Source organism: Callorhinchus milii, unplaced genomic scaffold (assembly GCF_018977255.1).
Source record: "Callorhinchus milii isolate IMCB2004 unplaced genomic scaffold, IMCB_Cmil_1.0 Scaffold6, whole genome shotgun sequence".
Lineage (NCBI taxonomy): Eukaryota > Metazoa > Chordata > Chondrichthyes > Chimaeriformes > Callorhinchidae > Callorhinchus > Callorhinchus milii.
Window position 1 is genome coordinate 27,089,818 of NW_024704747.1, and position 15,830 is coordinate 27,105,647.

General features: G+C 39.8%; 1 protein-coding gene across 2 annotated transcripts; it reads left to right on the forward strand.

The window, feature by feature from the left end:
• Positions 1-135: 135 nt before the first annotated feature.
• ppig (peptidylprolyl isomerase G (cyclophilin G)) lies at positions 136-13,465 on the forward strand. Of its 2 annotated transcripts, none has more exons than XM_007889978.2 (13): positions 136-152; positions 4,900-4,982; positions 5,519-5,593; positions 6,040-6,147; positions 6,581-6,625; positions 6,952-7,039; positions 7,456-7,485; positions 7,570-7,709; positions 8,290-8,491; positions 8,667-8,813; positions 9,547-9,634; positions 10,285-10,427; positions 11,224-13,465. In XM_007889978.2, exons 2-13 carry the CDS (start codon positions 4,922-4,924, stop codon positions 13,280-13,282), a joined length of 3,186 nt encoding a protein of 1,061 aa, XP_007888169.1. In that variant the 5' UTR covers positions 136-152; positions 4,900-4,921; the 3' UTR covers positions 13,283-13,465. The 2 variants fall into 2 exon arrangements, with proteins under 2 accessions (XP_007888169.1, XP_007888168.1); XM_007889977.2 differs by lacking the exon at positions 136-152 and adding an exon at positions 550-795.
• The last annotated feature ends 2,365 nt before the right edge of the window (positions 13,466-15,830 follow it).

Here is a 15,830-nt window from a genome sequence, read left to right on the forward strand (position 1 = left end):
GCCGCCGCTCGCGCTTAGCGCCATCTTTGGACGTCGGGAGCGGGAGCCGCAGCGCGAGCGGCGACAGGAGCGTGAAAGCCGCCTCTCAGCGCGTCGCGTCGCTTCGCTTTTCGCCGCAACCGGTCGGGTCGCGTCGGTCGGTCGGTCAACCGGTTAGTTTCTTCCTCCCGCCAAAATCCTCGTCGGGGTCCTGTTATTGCGTGTGTCCCCCCAAAAAAAAAAAATGGCTCCGTGTGTGTGATTTTACCTGAAACCCGCGGGCGGGAAGGCGGTGTAGGCCCGCGATCCGCGGCCTTGCGGTGCTGGGGCTGAGGTGCGCGCGCGCCGCGGGCTGCGCGAGCGGCGAGATGGCGCCTCCTGCGAACCCACCTAACCTGCTGGGGGGAGGGCGGGGCCAGCGGGGGGGGGGGGTGATGGGCAGCCGCCTGGACCAATCCAGACGCGGGAAAGGGGTGGTGACCGCGGGCGGGTGGTGCGTTTGCACCAATCGGAGCGTCGGGCGCGGGAGTGAATGGGTCGAGAGTTTGGTGGCGGCGGTGGCGGCGGCGGCTCGAGCTCCGGCGCTCTGTGACTGAGGGGAACGTCGTTGGAGGAGGAGGAAGAGGAGGAAGAAGGGGGAGAGGAGGGCGGAAAAAAAAAGGGAAAGCGGGAGAGGGTTTAGAGAGCGCCTCAGGCCGAGGCCTACACGCGGCCCTGATGCCTTCGCGAGCAGCGTAGGCCCTGTGGTTTGTTCCCTCGTCAACCGCCCGCCCGCGCGTTACCGCCTCTTTGGGACACACGGCATTCGGGCGACATGTGAGTTTGTGGCGGGGAGGGTTTTTTTTTGGAGGGCTGTGGGGGGAGGGCTGGGGGGCTATGTGGGGAGGGGAGCGTTGGGGCCTGTGAGGGGAGGGTTGGGGGGGCTTGTGAGGGGAGGGTTGGGGGGCTTGTGAGGGGAGGGTTGGGGGGGCTTGTGAGGGGAGGGTTGGGGGGCTTGTGAGGGGAGGGTTGGGGGGGCTTGTGAGGGGAGGGTTGGGGGGGCTTGTGAGGGGAGGGTTGGGGGGGCTTGTGAGGGGAGGGTTGGGGGGGCTTGTGAGGGGAGGGTTGGGGGGGCTTGTGAGGGGAGGGTTGGGGGGCTTGTGAGGGGAGGGTTGGGGGGGCTTGTGAGGGGAGGGTTGGGGGGGCTTGTGAGGGGAGGGTTGGGGGGGCTTGTGAGGGGAGGGTTGGGGGGCTTGTGAGGGGAGGGTTGGGGGGGCTTGTGAGGGGAGGGTTGGGGGGGCTTGTGAGGGGAGGGTTGGGGGGGCTTGTGAGGGGAGGGTTGGGGGGGCTGTGTGGGGAGGGTTGGGGGGCTTGTGTGGGGAGGGTTGGGGGGGCTTGTGTGGGGAGGGTTGGGGGGGCTTGTGAGGGGAGGGTTGGGGGGGCTTGTGAGGGGAGGGTTGGGGGGGCTTGTGAGGGGAGGGTTGGGGGGCTTGTGAGGGGAGGGTTGGGGGGGCTTGTGAGGGGAGGGTTGGGGGGGCTTGTGAGGGGAGGGTTGGGGGGGCTTGTGAGGGGAGGGTTGGGGGGCTTGTGAGGGGAGGGTTGGGGGGGCTTGTGAGGGGAGGGTTGGGGGGGCTTGTGAGGGGAGGGTTGGGGGGGCTTGTGAGGGGAGGGTTGGGGGGCTTGTGAGGGGAGGGTTGGGGGGGCTTGTGAGGGGAGGGTTGGGGGGCTTGTGAGGGGAGGGTTGGGGGGGCTGGGTGGGGGGGAGGGGTGGGGGGCTGTGGGGGAATTCATTTCAGTAGAGAGTAGAATTCTGCTGTTTCAAATTTTAGGGTCTTTTACATTAGCTGAGTAGATTTAAGGAAGATTGTGGGAAATAATAAAACACTGTAGCTCTAAAATAATTAGTTATGACTGATATAGTGTGCTGGTGATGTCAAAGTAATGGGGGTTTTAATTGTGCTGATTTTGCAGTTTGTAAACTAAATTAAAAGGTCCCAAATTAAAAATCTGTTCAGAGGGAGAACAGATAGTGGCAATTCATGTACTGTTAAATGTTACATATCCAGCACATAAATAATCTACAGAAATTTTGTGGCTAATCAATATATTATCAGGCAGGTGAATTTCTCTGGCAAATCTATTAGGGCAAGTATGTTTCATGGGTATTCACCTGTCCATTTTCCCTCTGTGAAGTAAACATTGGTATCCATAGATCGATCTATCTATTAAGAATAGTTGGCCCATCACCCAAATTGTTTGAAGAACAATTTTTTTTGCTTCAGTCTTTTTAGATATCTGAGACATTCAGAAACCACATTTAGCCTTGCTTTATGTAACAAATAACTGATGCACGAACGTGTGTCTGTGTATAGGTTCAACTAGCTTTTATATAGTGCCCCTCACAAGAGGAGCATCTCAGAGGATAGCATAACAAATCTTGGGTGATTTTGTTTGTCATCGATTCAGCATTGCTCGGCTCATTTTTCACCTTTACGATCACTACACTTCACGGTAATTCCTGTGAAGCACTTTGAAATGTACTCTTGACATTAAGGCACAACATAAAATAGAAGGATTATTTTATTTATAGCTCCAAATGCACAGGTAGCTAATTTTTTTCTGTAGGATGGATTTAAAGTTCTTCCAATGTTGCTCTTAGGCCTATTTAGTGTATTGCTGCCAGTAAAATATTGGAAAAGCTGTACTTAAAAGCCTTTCTTGTGTGATTACTGAACACTTAAATTCATCACTTCAGAGTACACTATCACTGAGAGCCCATTATTGCCATTGTTCTTCCTAAGTGTTGGGTAATTCAAAACGCTGTCACTAAACAAGTAAAATCGGAGAAATTCTATAATTGTACCCCAAAGAGTACATTTTGCTTTTCATGGTTGAAGTCGACAAAGTGAGAACATTTTACAGAAAGTGACATCAGCAACACCTACCAATAGTTTTGAGGATTCTTATGATTTAGTGTTTTAATTCAGTTGAGACTATAGAATTTATTTGATAGGTGTGAGTTTTGTAACCCTTCTTATTGAATGAAACGCATTGCTTCCAAAATGGAAACAATGGAGCAAGTCATTGAAGTTCCAGAGCGACATCCACCTCTTTTTCCTTCACATCACAACCTTTTTCTGATGTATACCGTTTTAGGTTTAGCTTAAACTGAATTACTAAGAAACGTTTTAAAAAGCGTAGACTATTCTGTTGGAAAGATATTTTGATTTTCATGTTCCACTGTTCAAAAATCTAGATGGGCTAAAATGTCAAATCTGTAGCAAGCTTTATTAGCTTGATGTTGACCTAGATTTACTGCAATGCAGTATTTGTTTGGGATTATATTGACATTTCATCTATCTGTATTACAATTTGTTTGTTGCATTGACAGTAAAATAGATAGCTAACACTTCAACCCTTCATCCTTATGAACTGTTTGATAATAGGAAGCCAAGGGAAGTTTTCAAACATTGTAATCTTAGCACAGTTGGTAGCAGACTCGCTTTTTGTTCTGAAAGTTCAAACCTGATCTCAAGAACTCTATCTATTGAGTTCATAGTCTAGGTTGACAATACAATATAATATTAGGAGAGTGCTACATTGGCAAAGGTGCTGTTTTTCAAGTGAAGGGTTAAAATTAAGCTCCTGTCTGTTAAAATTATGTAATGATATTCAGAAACTGTGGTGAGTTTCTCTCGGTCCTGGTCCACAGTCCTCCACATAAAATTGGTAATTCACTTCATAGCTGGTCGTTGGACTTTGCTCTGTGTGTTTGCCTAAAAATACACAAGTGACTACATTTGAAAGCAACTACCTGTGAAATGCGTTCTGATGTTTGTGTTACTTGTTCTGATTCAAAAAAAGTTTTTTTTGAGGAGGGAGTCTTAATTTAATTAATGCAGTAATGCATTTCATGGTTCCCAAAGAGTTGCTCACTCCAGTGAATTTCTGTCCAAGTGTCTTTCTATTTGATCTTTTCAGTTGAGAAGAATTTTGTTTGAAATAAAGTACATCTGTAGTGTTATCCAGTTTTGTTAGTCTTGCTGATATAATAATATATGGAGTTCGTTGGGTGTCTAAAATAAAATACCAGAAATATTATGTTATAATAATAATAATCCTTGCATTTGATATAGCGCTTTTCACGTCGGGAGGACGTCCCAAAGCGCTTCACAGAACACACTGTAAAGTGAATTGACTGTTTATTTATGGGCGAACGCGGCAGCCAATTGCGCACAGCAATGTCCCACAGTCGTGGATTGAAAATGACCAATTTATTATTGTTTTTTTTGGTTTTGGAGGGATTATTATTAGGCTCTGTGTGGAGTAAGGAAACTTGCCCAAGGTTTTGCCCTCTGCCTGTGATTGAACTCAGGTCTCTCACTTGCAAAGAGAGTGCTCTAACCACTGAGCTACAGGACTCCATGTTGAGGCAAATCCTAATTTCTTATATTCATAGTGTTCCTCACTGATGCTAGTTCCATTTGCCAGCATGCCGTCCAAGAACAGATCCCAGCTGCGCCAAAGCTGGATTTTATATCAAGTGGAAATTCCAGACTGGGAATTGATTGTTAGCACAGGGGGCTCGGCTACGCTGATTTCTCACATGACCTGGAGAAAAGGATTTTCATCTTTTAATTTGCTTGCACGTGGCTTGTTAGATATCTAAGGACACTTTTCTATAACCTGGAAAAATACAATGGGCCTCAGACTTCTCGGTGTCACTGTAGACTCTTGACCAAATGTAATATTGTGCTGTTTTGCCAATTCTACCTATTTTTTGTAACTCAGTTCAAACCATAAAATAATGTTTGTCGATATGAGATCTTGTGAAATGTGTAGGTTCATGAAAGAGTGACCTTGTTGATAAGATTACTGCGTGAAGAAATGCTTTGTGCTGGATACTTTTATGAAAGAATTGCATTTGATTTTTTTTTGCAGCAACTCCCAACGTGTGGAAAGCATGTGGGTGAAGGCACAGCGTCCTCGGTGTTTCTTTGATATAACTGTCAACAATGTGAACGGTAAGAGCGAAACTGTTACACAACTTCTGTTACTTGTGCGAATATTGCGGCTTTCACGACATGGAAGTGACCGTGGCAGTAGTTTAACCTTTGTTGAATTTTTGTTATTGTACAATGCTAATGTGCATTTCACTGACTACATTCTTTAAGAATAATCATTTGATAGCGTTGGAACATTGTTGCAAGTTCAGTTTGTATGGTTTGTTAGATTTGAGAATATCTACTGGAAATGTTTGATGTTTTCAAAACCAAAGAATGCAGTTAAAATGGTGGGGGGAGGGGGGAGCACTAAATATTTATGTCATTGTTTGGAGGAGGTGTGTTTGCATACTTACCAAGCTAAAGAAATTAAATGATAGAGAAAAATCCACTTATGACTTCAGTGTTTGTCTGGTGAGAGAAAATGTTATGCAATTTTATTGAGGTGAGTATAATTTTGGTTATTGCAGTTAAACTTGACACGCTATATTAGTTTGTGTAGCAAATATGTCAAGTGAATTTTCAAGACTGAACTGCTGCTCATTTTCTCTTCACAGTGGGAAGAGTTGTCTTTGAATTGTTTTCAGATGTGTGTCCAAAGACCTGTGAAAACTTCCGCTGTCTCTGCACAGGTTAGTCACAGCATTGATCTTTATTAATACTGAAAGTGTCTTTATTTGTGATTTTAATTATATTAAACTTATTCTACATAATGCTAAGTGGATTTCACTCTATAAATCCACAATTGGGTATTGCTGTTTTGACCTTTGAAACTATTGGATGCCCTCTATTATTTGTTATTCGTAGAAGTTTGACTCAATGATAACACTTTTGTATTGGGTCAGAAGGTTTTGTTTTGAGCCATTTTGTGAGTGTAAAATACTGTGTCAAAATGCAAGCATTATACTGTATAGGTTATGGGGATTTGATGCAAAACTGTTCTTTCTAACTGTATTATGAAGCTTTATTAATTGAACATGCAATTTAACTTGGTGGATATAGATTTAATATTCAAGTTCGAACTAGAAGCAATGCACTATTGGCAATCTACCTACATGTTTCATTGGTTTCTTGACAGGTGAAAAGGGAGGAGGCAAATGTACCCAAAAACCTTTGCATTATAAAGGTTGTCTGTTTCACAGAGTTGTGAAGGATTTTATGATCCAAGGAGGTGACTTCAGTGAAGGTATGCAGAACAGTAGTTTGTTTTTGTAATGTGGATTTGAAAAAATTGTATTCACTTTTCCCTCCAACTTCCTTCCAAAGACTTCAAATTAGGTCTCAAATATTCCCTCTTTCTCTCCTTTTTTTCTAGGCTGTTCATGTTTTGGTTTGCCCCAAAATACATGGTCACTGCGTTTACATATAACTGAAGTAATAAGCATCACTATTAAGATACAAGCATTATTATTGATATCTGTGTTTAATTAGTAGTTGGTTAAATGATTTAAGACCAGGAGAGGCATATATTTTCTTCTGTTGAAAGTGATGCGCGCATAAATATAGTTGCAACTGTTGGCCATTTTTTCTGAGACATTTTTTAAACCATGTAGATTAGAAACCTAATTCAAGCAATAAAGTTGTGGAATTTCATAATACTTTTCTCTGTGCCCTTTTAGGAAATGGCCGGGGAGGTGAATCTATTTATGGTGGCTTTTTTGAAGGTAAGAACTACTTTCTGTTGTATTTTCCCACATAGGCATAAATACTTTGGTTATCTCTACATTTCATAGTATTTGAAACAAATTAAAATACTGATCAGTGAGTACAAAGAAAACAATATTTAAGGATAAAACACAAAAGTGAAACATTTGGGTGAAATTGAAATGTTTGCACACATCTATTAAGGTGCAGTTGTTTTGTGAATTTATTTTTTGTCACTATACTCGTTAAATTTATTCAGAGATGATGTATTTTGTGGAAGATGGTCATGCTTAAAGGTATCTAGTATCCTCTACTGTAAACTGATCACACACTTTATTAATAATAGATGAAAGCTTCTCAGTCAAACACAACAAAGAGTTCCTATTATCCATGGCTAACAGAGGAAAGGATACAAATGGTTCACAGTTTTTCATGTAAGTGTTTTACTGTTGAAATTTCTGATCTTGGTTGAAAAGCATTGATTGGACTCAACTCAATTGCTTTGATTCAACTCTTCTTCGTTCCAAAACCTCACATTATTCTGCTCGCCTTGCTCTTTGCGTTGTTGAGCTTCAAAATTCCAATTAAATAACTACTTGGCAAAATGGAGGTTATTATTTAAAAGCATCTCCCATATGCATTCTGAGAAATTTCTGCTGTCCCAGATCTGTTTGTGCAGATGTTAGTCCATTGCAATGTCTTGTTAATATTTTATTGTTTATAGAGAAGAAAATCTGAGTTTCTGTACTTGTGTAGAAGTCATTGTTGCTTGTATCGCTGTCTAATTGTATTTTTATCTGTATTTCATGTTATCAACGTCCATTTTTGAAAATATATATTAAACAAAAAGAACTACTAAGCCTGCACCACATTTAGATGGGTGAGTACTGAATAAGCTGTGTTGTCTTTATCTTTATTTATCTATGGCTGAAACAATAAATAACATTGCCCTTTGATTTCTCAGTGTACACGTGGTCTTTGGTCAAGTTATTTCAGGCCAGGATTTAATAAGAGATGTAGAAAACCAGAAAACGGATGCTAATAGCAAACCTTATGCAGAAGTGCGCATCTTAAACTGTGGAGAATTGATTCCTAAAGCCAAAGGTTTGTGAATTCTTATTGATTTGAGTATATTATTGTAAGAAAGTGTCCATTATAATTATATAATGTAAATTCTGCTTTATCAGTGTTTTCCTTCACCGCTCTGTATAAGGAGATTTTTTTGTGTATAAATTATATCAGATTTAAAGGCTTAAGTAACATTGGAATGCAACGTGATGTTAGCACAAACATTTAGGCCTACTTCCCGTTGACTGTAAGAAAGTTGATCTTACTTTCAGTAAATTTGACTTCTCAAATTCCTCCAAACTTGAAAAAATCTGCATAGAACTTTGTACACAGCCAAATGCAATTTTAAAAGTAATATTCAAGAAAAAATAAGAAATTGAGTTGACAGTAGATTATCCATTCATCACATTATGGTGAAAAAGCAAAGATTCCTGTGATCTGAATTAATTGTTTATATGTTGACAAGTCTTCTAATTGGTTCTTGTTTGCTGCACTATTTTTCTTGAGCATTTACACGCTCCACTGTGAAATACATTTAATTTATTTTCTGTACATTTGTAGATAAATGAAAGGTGCAAATGTTAACCAACTGCTGTATTTTACTTTAATAAATCAGCCAAAAAAGACGAGAAGAAAAGGAAGAAATCCTCCTCGTCCACTTCAAGCGACTCTGACAGTTCTAGCGACTCAGAATCTTCCTCAGAATCGGAAAGTGAAACAGACGGAGATTCAAAGAAAAGAAAAAAGAAACAGCGTAAGAAAGAATCTAAGAAACGAAAGAAAGAGAAGAAGAAAAGAAAGAAATCTGAAAAGAAAAGGTTGGTTGTAGCTTTTTTTTAAAAAAGACACGATTTGTATTATTACGTTTCAGTGTAAACTAGTGAAATATTTTTGTAAATTTATCTTGTGTCACGTTATGAAAATGAATAATAAACATCAATAAAATCTTTGAGAATAAAGTACACAAATATCTTGTTTCAATTTATCTTGAAGCTCATCGGATGAGAGTGATGCAGAAACTGCTGCTGTGCCGGCTGTTGCCACTGTCCATCCTGATGAAATCCCTCTTGTGCCAGAAAACAAGTTCCTAATGAGAAGGAGTCCCGAAAAAGAGAAGAAAAAAGAAAGAGAAAAAGAAAGGTTAGTGTCACAAACTTCGGAATACGTTTTCTGTTAAAACAAGCAAGTGGGCCGGCAGTTGGACCACCCTGTTATACATTATCGTTCTGCTGCAGATTTTATAAAAACATGTGTTTTGTTAAAACATGCAAAAAGCTAGAATCGAGATTACTGTTAACATTTTACAGGATGGTGGAGTCCTGTAGCTCAGTGGCTAGAGCACTCGCCTCGCACGTGAGAGACCTGGGTTTGATTCCCGGCAGGGCGAAACGTTCGGCAAGTTTGCTTACTCCACACTATTTATCTAGCAATAAGTAAGAACCCGGTTATTAGTCGGTTGGAGGATTTCTTTTTTGAGGGTTATAATTCATTTTAAAAAATTTAATAGATTGGTTACTCAATCCACGACTGTTTGTAGGACATCACTATGCGCAATTGATTGTCGCATGTAGCCCCCAAAATATAGTAAATTCACTTTACAGAATATTCTGTGAAGCGCTTTGAGACGTTTTGAAGATATGATAAGGTGCTATATCGCACCTTATCGCCCACAAATGTACGGTCAATTCACTTTACAGTCTATTCTGTGAAGCGCTTTGAGACACCGAGAAGACGTGAAAAGCGTTATATTAAATGCAAGGATTATTATATCAAATGAACAGATTATTGTTGCTAATTGTTGGGGAATTAACTTGAGTCTTAGCTCAATTGAGGTAAATGTGGTCGTATAATAGCAGATTTTTATTTTCCATAGTAACCCATCAAATTCCCAAATGTCTACATATCAGCGACGACTCCTGGTAACCAGGTCAGGCAGAAAAATTAAGGGAAGAGGACCCAGGGTAAGTAATGTTCTCTGTGTTTGGGAATTTTATTTCACAAAACAGCTTTTCTATATGTGTTCTAGGAAATCTCTCCCAGTTATAAATTGGGTCATGAAGCATGCTGGATGTAACATTCCATATATAATATTCCATAAATATCATTCAAACCAAAAGTTCCTCTTATTGGACCTTGCATTTGGTTGGTAGTCTACGTAAACCATTCTTTTCTGTTTTTACCCCCTTCATTTCACTTCTCTAAGTTACCAAATACATGTGGCTTGTTCCCATGATAGCTCCCCAAGGATATTTTGCAGTGGTGATTTTGCTCATTTTAATTAGCTTTATTATGCAAGAAATTCCATTACCTACAGGGTAACAACAAAATCGTGTTTAGAAAAAGGAAAAAAAATATCGTAATATTTGTAAAGATAAGTAATTTACTTTGAGCAAATTCTGTTTAAAATCAATAGCTGAACAATCATAAGGTTCTGTAGCAGAGATAATCGAGCAGAAGCATGGCCTGATTGTGTGTTTTTTTTTAAATGATCAATGTTTCATCGTTCTGAATTGACTACACAGAAAAAAAAATTCAACTGAACCTGTGAAGAGTTGTGGAAAATGCTGATACAATAGTGAAACATAGTAGAAAGCAGTATTCTCTTTTTCAGCGCTATCGAACACCTTCAAGATCAAGGTCTCGGTCAAGGGATCGGTTCAGGCGCAGTGAGACTCCACCTCATTGGAGACAGGAGATGCAACGAGCACAAAAAATGAGATTTTCAAGCGGAGAACGGTGGATCAAAGGAGATAAGTGGGTATTCCAAGTTGTTAAAGATGTTCTATGTTGTGTTTTGTTACTGTAATCCTTTTAAGCTTAGCTGATTAAAAAGGATAATGCACCATGTAATGCCTCATTTGTTCAGGGGTGGTTATTGGTAAATGCATAGAAGCATCTCATTGGGGTTGAATTAAACAGGTGCAAAAGTCATACCTTACTATTCTTGATTGGAAATTCTACCATTTGGGTTCTGTGCCACAGGTGGGAGCAGGAAAAATTAGCTCAAGTTCTACAATTACCAGATGAGATTTTAAGGCGTTGTTTGAATATGTATCTATATTGGTTACCTTTAATCATAATACCTATGTAAGTTTTATTTTTTCTAGTGTAATGGACATAGAACTATTTCTATGGTTTCTTTATTACTTTACATGATTAAATTTTATAAATGACATGTAGCCCAGAAATTAATATGTAACTGTTCGGAATAATTGCTTCTAATCATGTCTCCACTACACTAACCTCCCTGGAGTTGCCAGACATTCTTCTTCTCCAGGCGTTGAATTTTGTTTATAACCATCCCTCATTTTTCCACAGGTAGACCACTTTTTTCTAAGATGTGTAACAATAGTGACATTCTAGAAATTTATTGCAATCTTTATTACATGAGGTTTTGTTTATCTTTTTGTTGCTCATGTTCTCTTACGTCATGGTGACTAGGATTTTTGATCAGTGGTCAGTAATTAATTAGGAGGCTTAATTACTGATCACTTGTTAAAGTGAAATAAGTGTTTTTAAAGTTTATTCTTTTTTTCAATTCTTATTAAAGAGGTGAAGTGAATGAGAAGAAAGAAAATGACAACAACAAGAGCCCAGGCAGAGGAAGAGAAAGGACGGCTTCAGACTTCAAACAGGACACAGTGGATGGTGGGAGAAGAAGCAGGGAGAGAGATAGGAAAACAAATCGAGATACAGGACGAAGCCATCGATCTAGAAGTAAAGAGAGAGAACCGAGGAAGACGGACAAAGATGATAAACATGATAAAGATAAAGCTAAAAAGAGGGAGAGGGATAAGTCCAGGAGCAAAGAAAGAAATCGAAGCAGAAGCAAAGATAAAGAAAAGCGAGCAAAAAATAGAAGTAATGAGAGAGAGCAGAAACCAAGTAAAGATAAAGAGAAGAGGGCAAAATCCAAAAGCAAAGATAGAGAACATGGAAAGGAGAGAGAGAAAGAAAAGTCGGCCAAATCAAGCAAAGAGAGGGAGCGGAGCAAAAGTAAAGATCAAGGCAAACGTGAGAATTCTAAGAGTAGAGATCGAGAACAGGGTAAAGAGAGAGGGAAACAGTTTAAATCAAAATCTAGAAGTATGGATCGAGAACAGAATAAAAGTAAGGACACAGGAAAGCAGGCCAAGTCAAAATCCAGGAGTAAGGATAGGGAACGCAGTAAAAGCAAAGAGAGAGGAAGGTGGGATGATTCCAAGTCTAGGAGTAGAGATGGGGAACGCAGTGAAAGCAAAGAGATGGGAAAGCGGGCCAAATCCAAGTCTAGAAGCAGAGATCGGCAACGCAGTAAAAGCAAGGAGAGGGGGAAGCAGGCCGAGTCCAAGTCTGGGGGCAGAGACCAGCAACGTAGTAAAAGTACAGAAAGAGGAAAGCGGGCCAAATCCAAGTCCAGGAGCAGAGATCGGGAGCACAGTAAAAGTAAGGAGAGAGGTAAATGGGCCAAATCCCGATCTGGAAGTAGAGATGGGGAACACAGTAAAAGCAAAGAAGGGGAAAAGCGAGCTAAATCCAAGTCTGCCAGTAGAGATAGGGATTGCAGTAAAAGTAAAGAGGGGGGAAAGCGAGCTAAATCCAGGTCTGCAAGCAGAGATGGGGAACGCAGTAAAAGCAAAGAGAGAGGTAAGCGGGCCAAATCCAGGTCTGCAAGCAGAGATGGGGAACGCAGTAAAAGCAAAGAGAGAGGTAAGCGGGCCAAATCCAGGTCTGCAAGCAGAGATGGAGGACGCAGTAAAAGCAAAGAGAGAGGTAAGCGGGCCAAATCCAGGTCTACAAGCAGAGGTAGGGAGCGTGGTAAAAGTAAAGAGAGAGGAAAGCGAGCAAAATCTAGGAGTAAAGATCGGGAACAGAGTCGAAGTAATGAGAGAAGAAAACGGGCAAAATCTACAAGTAAAGATAGAGCAAAGGACAGCAGTAAAGAGAGACGAAAATGTGTAAACTCCAGAAGCAGGGACCGGGATCAAAGAAGCAGGGACCGGGATCAAAAAAGCAAGGAAAGCTGTGATAAATCCAGCAGTAAGAATGGGGAACATGGCAAAGTTAGAGATCAAGAAAAGCGAGCAAAATCCAGGAGCAAGGAGAGGGATAGAAGTCGAAGCAAAGAAAGTCAAAGGAACCGAGATAAAGAACATAAAAAGAGAGGAAGGTCGAGGAGCAGAGACAGAAGAAGATCTCCTGATAGAGATAGGGATCAGGGGTCAAAGGAAAAAACAAAAGGCTCAGATGTTAAGTCTCAAAGTAAGGAGAAAGAGTTAAAGCATGTTGAAAATCAAACTTCAAATGAGAAAAAAGAGCACAAGGAAAAAGAAAGGCGGAAAAGGCACTCCAGAAGCAGGGGTAGGGATCACAGCAGCAGCTCTGACAGTCAGAGAGATGATGAAGACAGGAACAGGGATAGAGTGAGATGTAGAAGTCCCAGTTCAAACCGAAAAAGGGAAAGCAGTAAAAGCAGAAAGTCTGAAAAATCTGCAACTAAAAGCAGAGAGAATGACCATAATGACAAAGTTAACAACCAGAAGTCCAATTGCAAAGAAAGAGATCGGAGCCATAATAAGGAGAGGCACTGTGATACTAGCCCCAGTTCAGATGATGATAAAAGTGAATAAATATGTTTTATGGACATGTGATCAATTGTTGCCAATAAATGTCTCTGTGATTTAATTTTGTTCATAAACATGTTTTGGACATGTCTTTTAAACCTGGATATCATTTTAGTTTTTTTTTTGACAATCTGCAGCCTGAAATATTTGTACTACTGGACTTTTAATAAATTTGTAAAGTGGTGCAAACGGTTGTTTCATTTTGGAACTTTACGGTTTTAGTTTTTTAAGTTTATTAAAACATACCAACAATAACTATTACTTTATCCAGTGACCCAAATGTTCACCATTTCTCTTTCAGTTGGTGTTGTGGTGCGTTTCCAGCAATTTCTGTTCCATTATAAGCATTCATTATAATTCTCTTAACTTTGGTTGTTTTTTTATGTGCGAATTATTGTGCACTAAATCCTTGGGTGCAGAGCAGGTGGTTGGTAAAGTAATTGAAAGACAGTTTTTCTGTTATTTTAAAACATTTAACAATTTTGGCTTTTAAATTTGCAGCTAGTTAGCATAGTGCCTTTCACCAATTAGAGCTAACTGTTTGAATCTAGCCTAGACTGCTGGGATGAATTCATTTCTCTATAGGGATGTGTTGAAATAAGTTTGGCCACTCTTAATTTAAGTCTGTGTGACTGGCACACAAAATTGCCCATAATTTGGCAGGAAATCGACTGGAAAAAAACAGTGCTTCATTATGGCTGTGTCATTTGTTTTCACAGAATTGTCTCTTTAAGATCATCTTGTGGGAACTATGTATTACTGGTGTTACCCTTGATTCAGAACAATTAACTCATAAGATGACCATTTCACTCAAGAGGTTGTCAGGTGTTGAAAAGCAGAGGGAGAAGCAGATTACAGCGTTGGATTTAAAACCTGTTGGTGTTGTTTTGCTGCATACTTCCTAAGCTATAGCTGACTTGGAATTGCATGTTCCTTAAACTGAGCGCCAAATGTAGAAAACCTGTGCGCCAGCACATTCCTGACTTTAATTGGCAAAGAAATTCACTCGTTTTTTTACCAATTGCGTATTACATTATATAAATCTGATCATCTGGATTTTTATTTCTGATTTAACTGGATAATGTCTAGTTCATTTTCATATATCAGTTTAAAGGTGTTTGGCTACGGTGTCATTAGCTTGTTTTTAATTTTCGTGTGCAGTAGGTGTTTCAAAAAGGGAAGATAGATATCCAATACGTTTTTCAAAAAGTAGTGTAGGATTTCATGCTCATACTTTCCATTTATATGTGTGTATTTTGTTCGCATAACCTCGAGTACCACAACGTCAAATTGTTCCAAAAAAATGTACTTCCACTGCAGGAATCAGTACTATGTTGTGTTTTTATGAATTTGTGTAATGTAATGCATCGTGGCTGTGGACCTGAGACCTCCTTAATTCTGACTAGAGAGTTAGACAATTTGATTATCCCTGATCTAGATTATAAACATAGCATTGGAAAATGCTGCTCCTGAAAGTGCTATAAACCTTAACCCTTTAGAATATCAAATGTTCTTGTGTCTTTTTATATCTTGTCTTAGAGAAACAAATGTGATTCATAAAGTTAAGCTTCCATGATCTGAATCCTAATTAGTACATTTAGAGGAGGGCCCTTGTACCATGATAATCCAATAGTAGCAACACCAACCCTGGTAAAACACTTAATTTAGCAAAAAAAATTAAAGGGCAGTTTATTTTCTCATTGATTCAATGAGTCAGCCATTTTGTTTTGACAAAACTGAACACTTTTAACCGGGTTCATTACATTTTTGTATTCTGTTAAAAGCAATCTGAATATTATCAATTGTGCGCCCAGGTATTTTTACCTGACTTTGAGTATATAGTAAAAAGTATTTTCAAGAAAAGCAATGTTTGGTAAAAGCAGGAGCTTCACATCATACTTGCAGTTGTGTTATTTGTTTTGTGGTGGTTGTTCCAGAAATTGTCTTGTCTTAATATCAACTTGTGGGAGCTATTTATTAATGTACTTTATAAAGGCACAACATTTGCAGCTTTCTGAGATTCTGTCTTACAACGTTTCACCTGAATATTTCCAATTCGCATTTATTCAGGTGAAAATCTAAAGGTAAAGATTAAAATCTTTATTTTTTTATTCTCTTCTGAACTCATGATTTATTTCTCAGCGTAATAAAATTCATGGAAGAATCTGGTTCTTGAACAAATGTATAGTTGATACAGTATGGCCCTTGTAATATTTTTAGAGTTCTATCATGCAGTAATAGCATATTGCAAACATATCCTGTTTGTAACAGTTATAACAAATTCTACCTTGCAATAAAATTATTAGTTTCAATGTTATTTTATAGAGGAGAATCATTTCCTGGAGAGTATATGAAATCAAAGGCGCTCTGTTCTAACCATATCCACATGCATCTTGACATATGTACATATTTCTCAATTATATGAATCACATGGTGGGAAGATTTTAATTTTCAATTTTTTATTGCTTTGGCCTATCCTGGTGGCATTTACTCTTATTCAGTTTCACAGTTTACTTGATTGCCTTCCACTACAGGTGACTATTCATGTTTGAAC

What these genes read in the sequence shown, in the direction of transcription:
- ppig (XM_007889978.2), top strand. Translation starts at nt 4,922, where the DNA reads ATGTGGGTGAAGGCACAGCGTCCTCGGTGTTTCTTTGATATAACTGTC. An exon ending in TTATGGTGGCTTTTTTGAAG is followed by an intron (nt 6,626 to 6,951) that starts GTAAGAACTACT and finishes TATTAATAATAG; the next exon opens with ATGAAAGCTTCTCAGTCAAA. An exon ending in AAAGAAAGAGAAAAAGAAAG is followed by an intron (nt 8,814 to 9,546) that starts GTTAGTGTCACA and finishes TATTTTCCATAG; the next exon opens with TAACCCATCAAATTCCCAAA.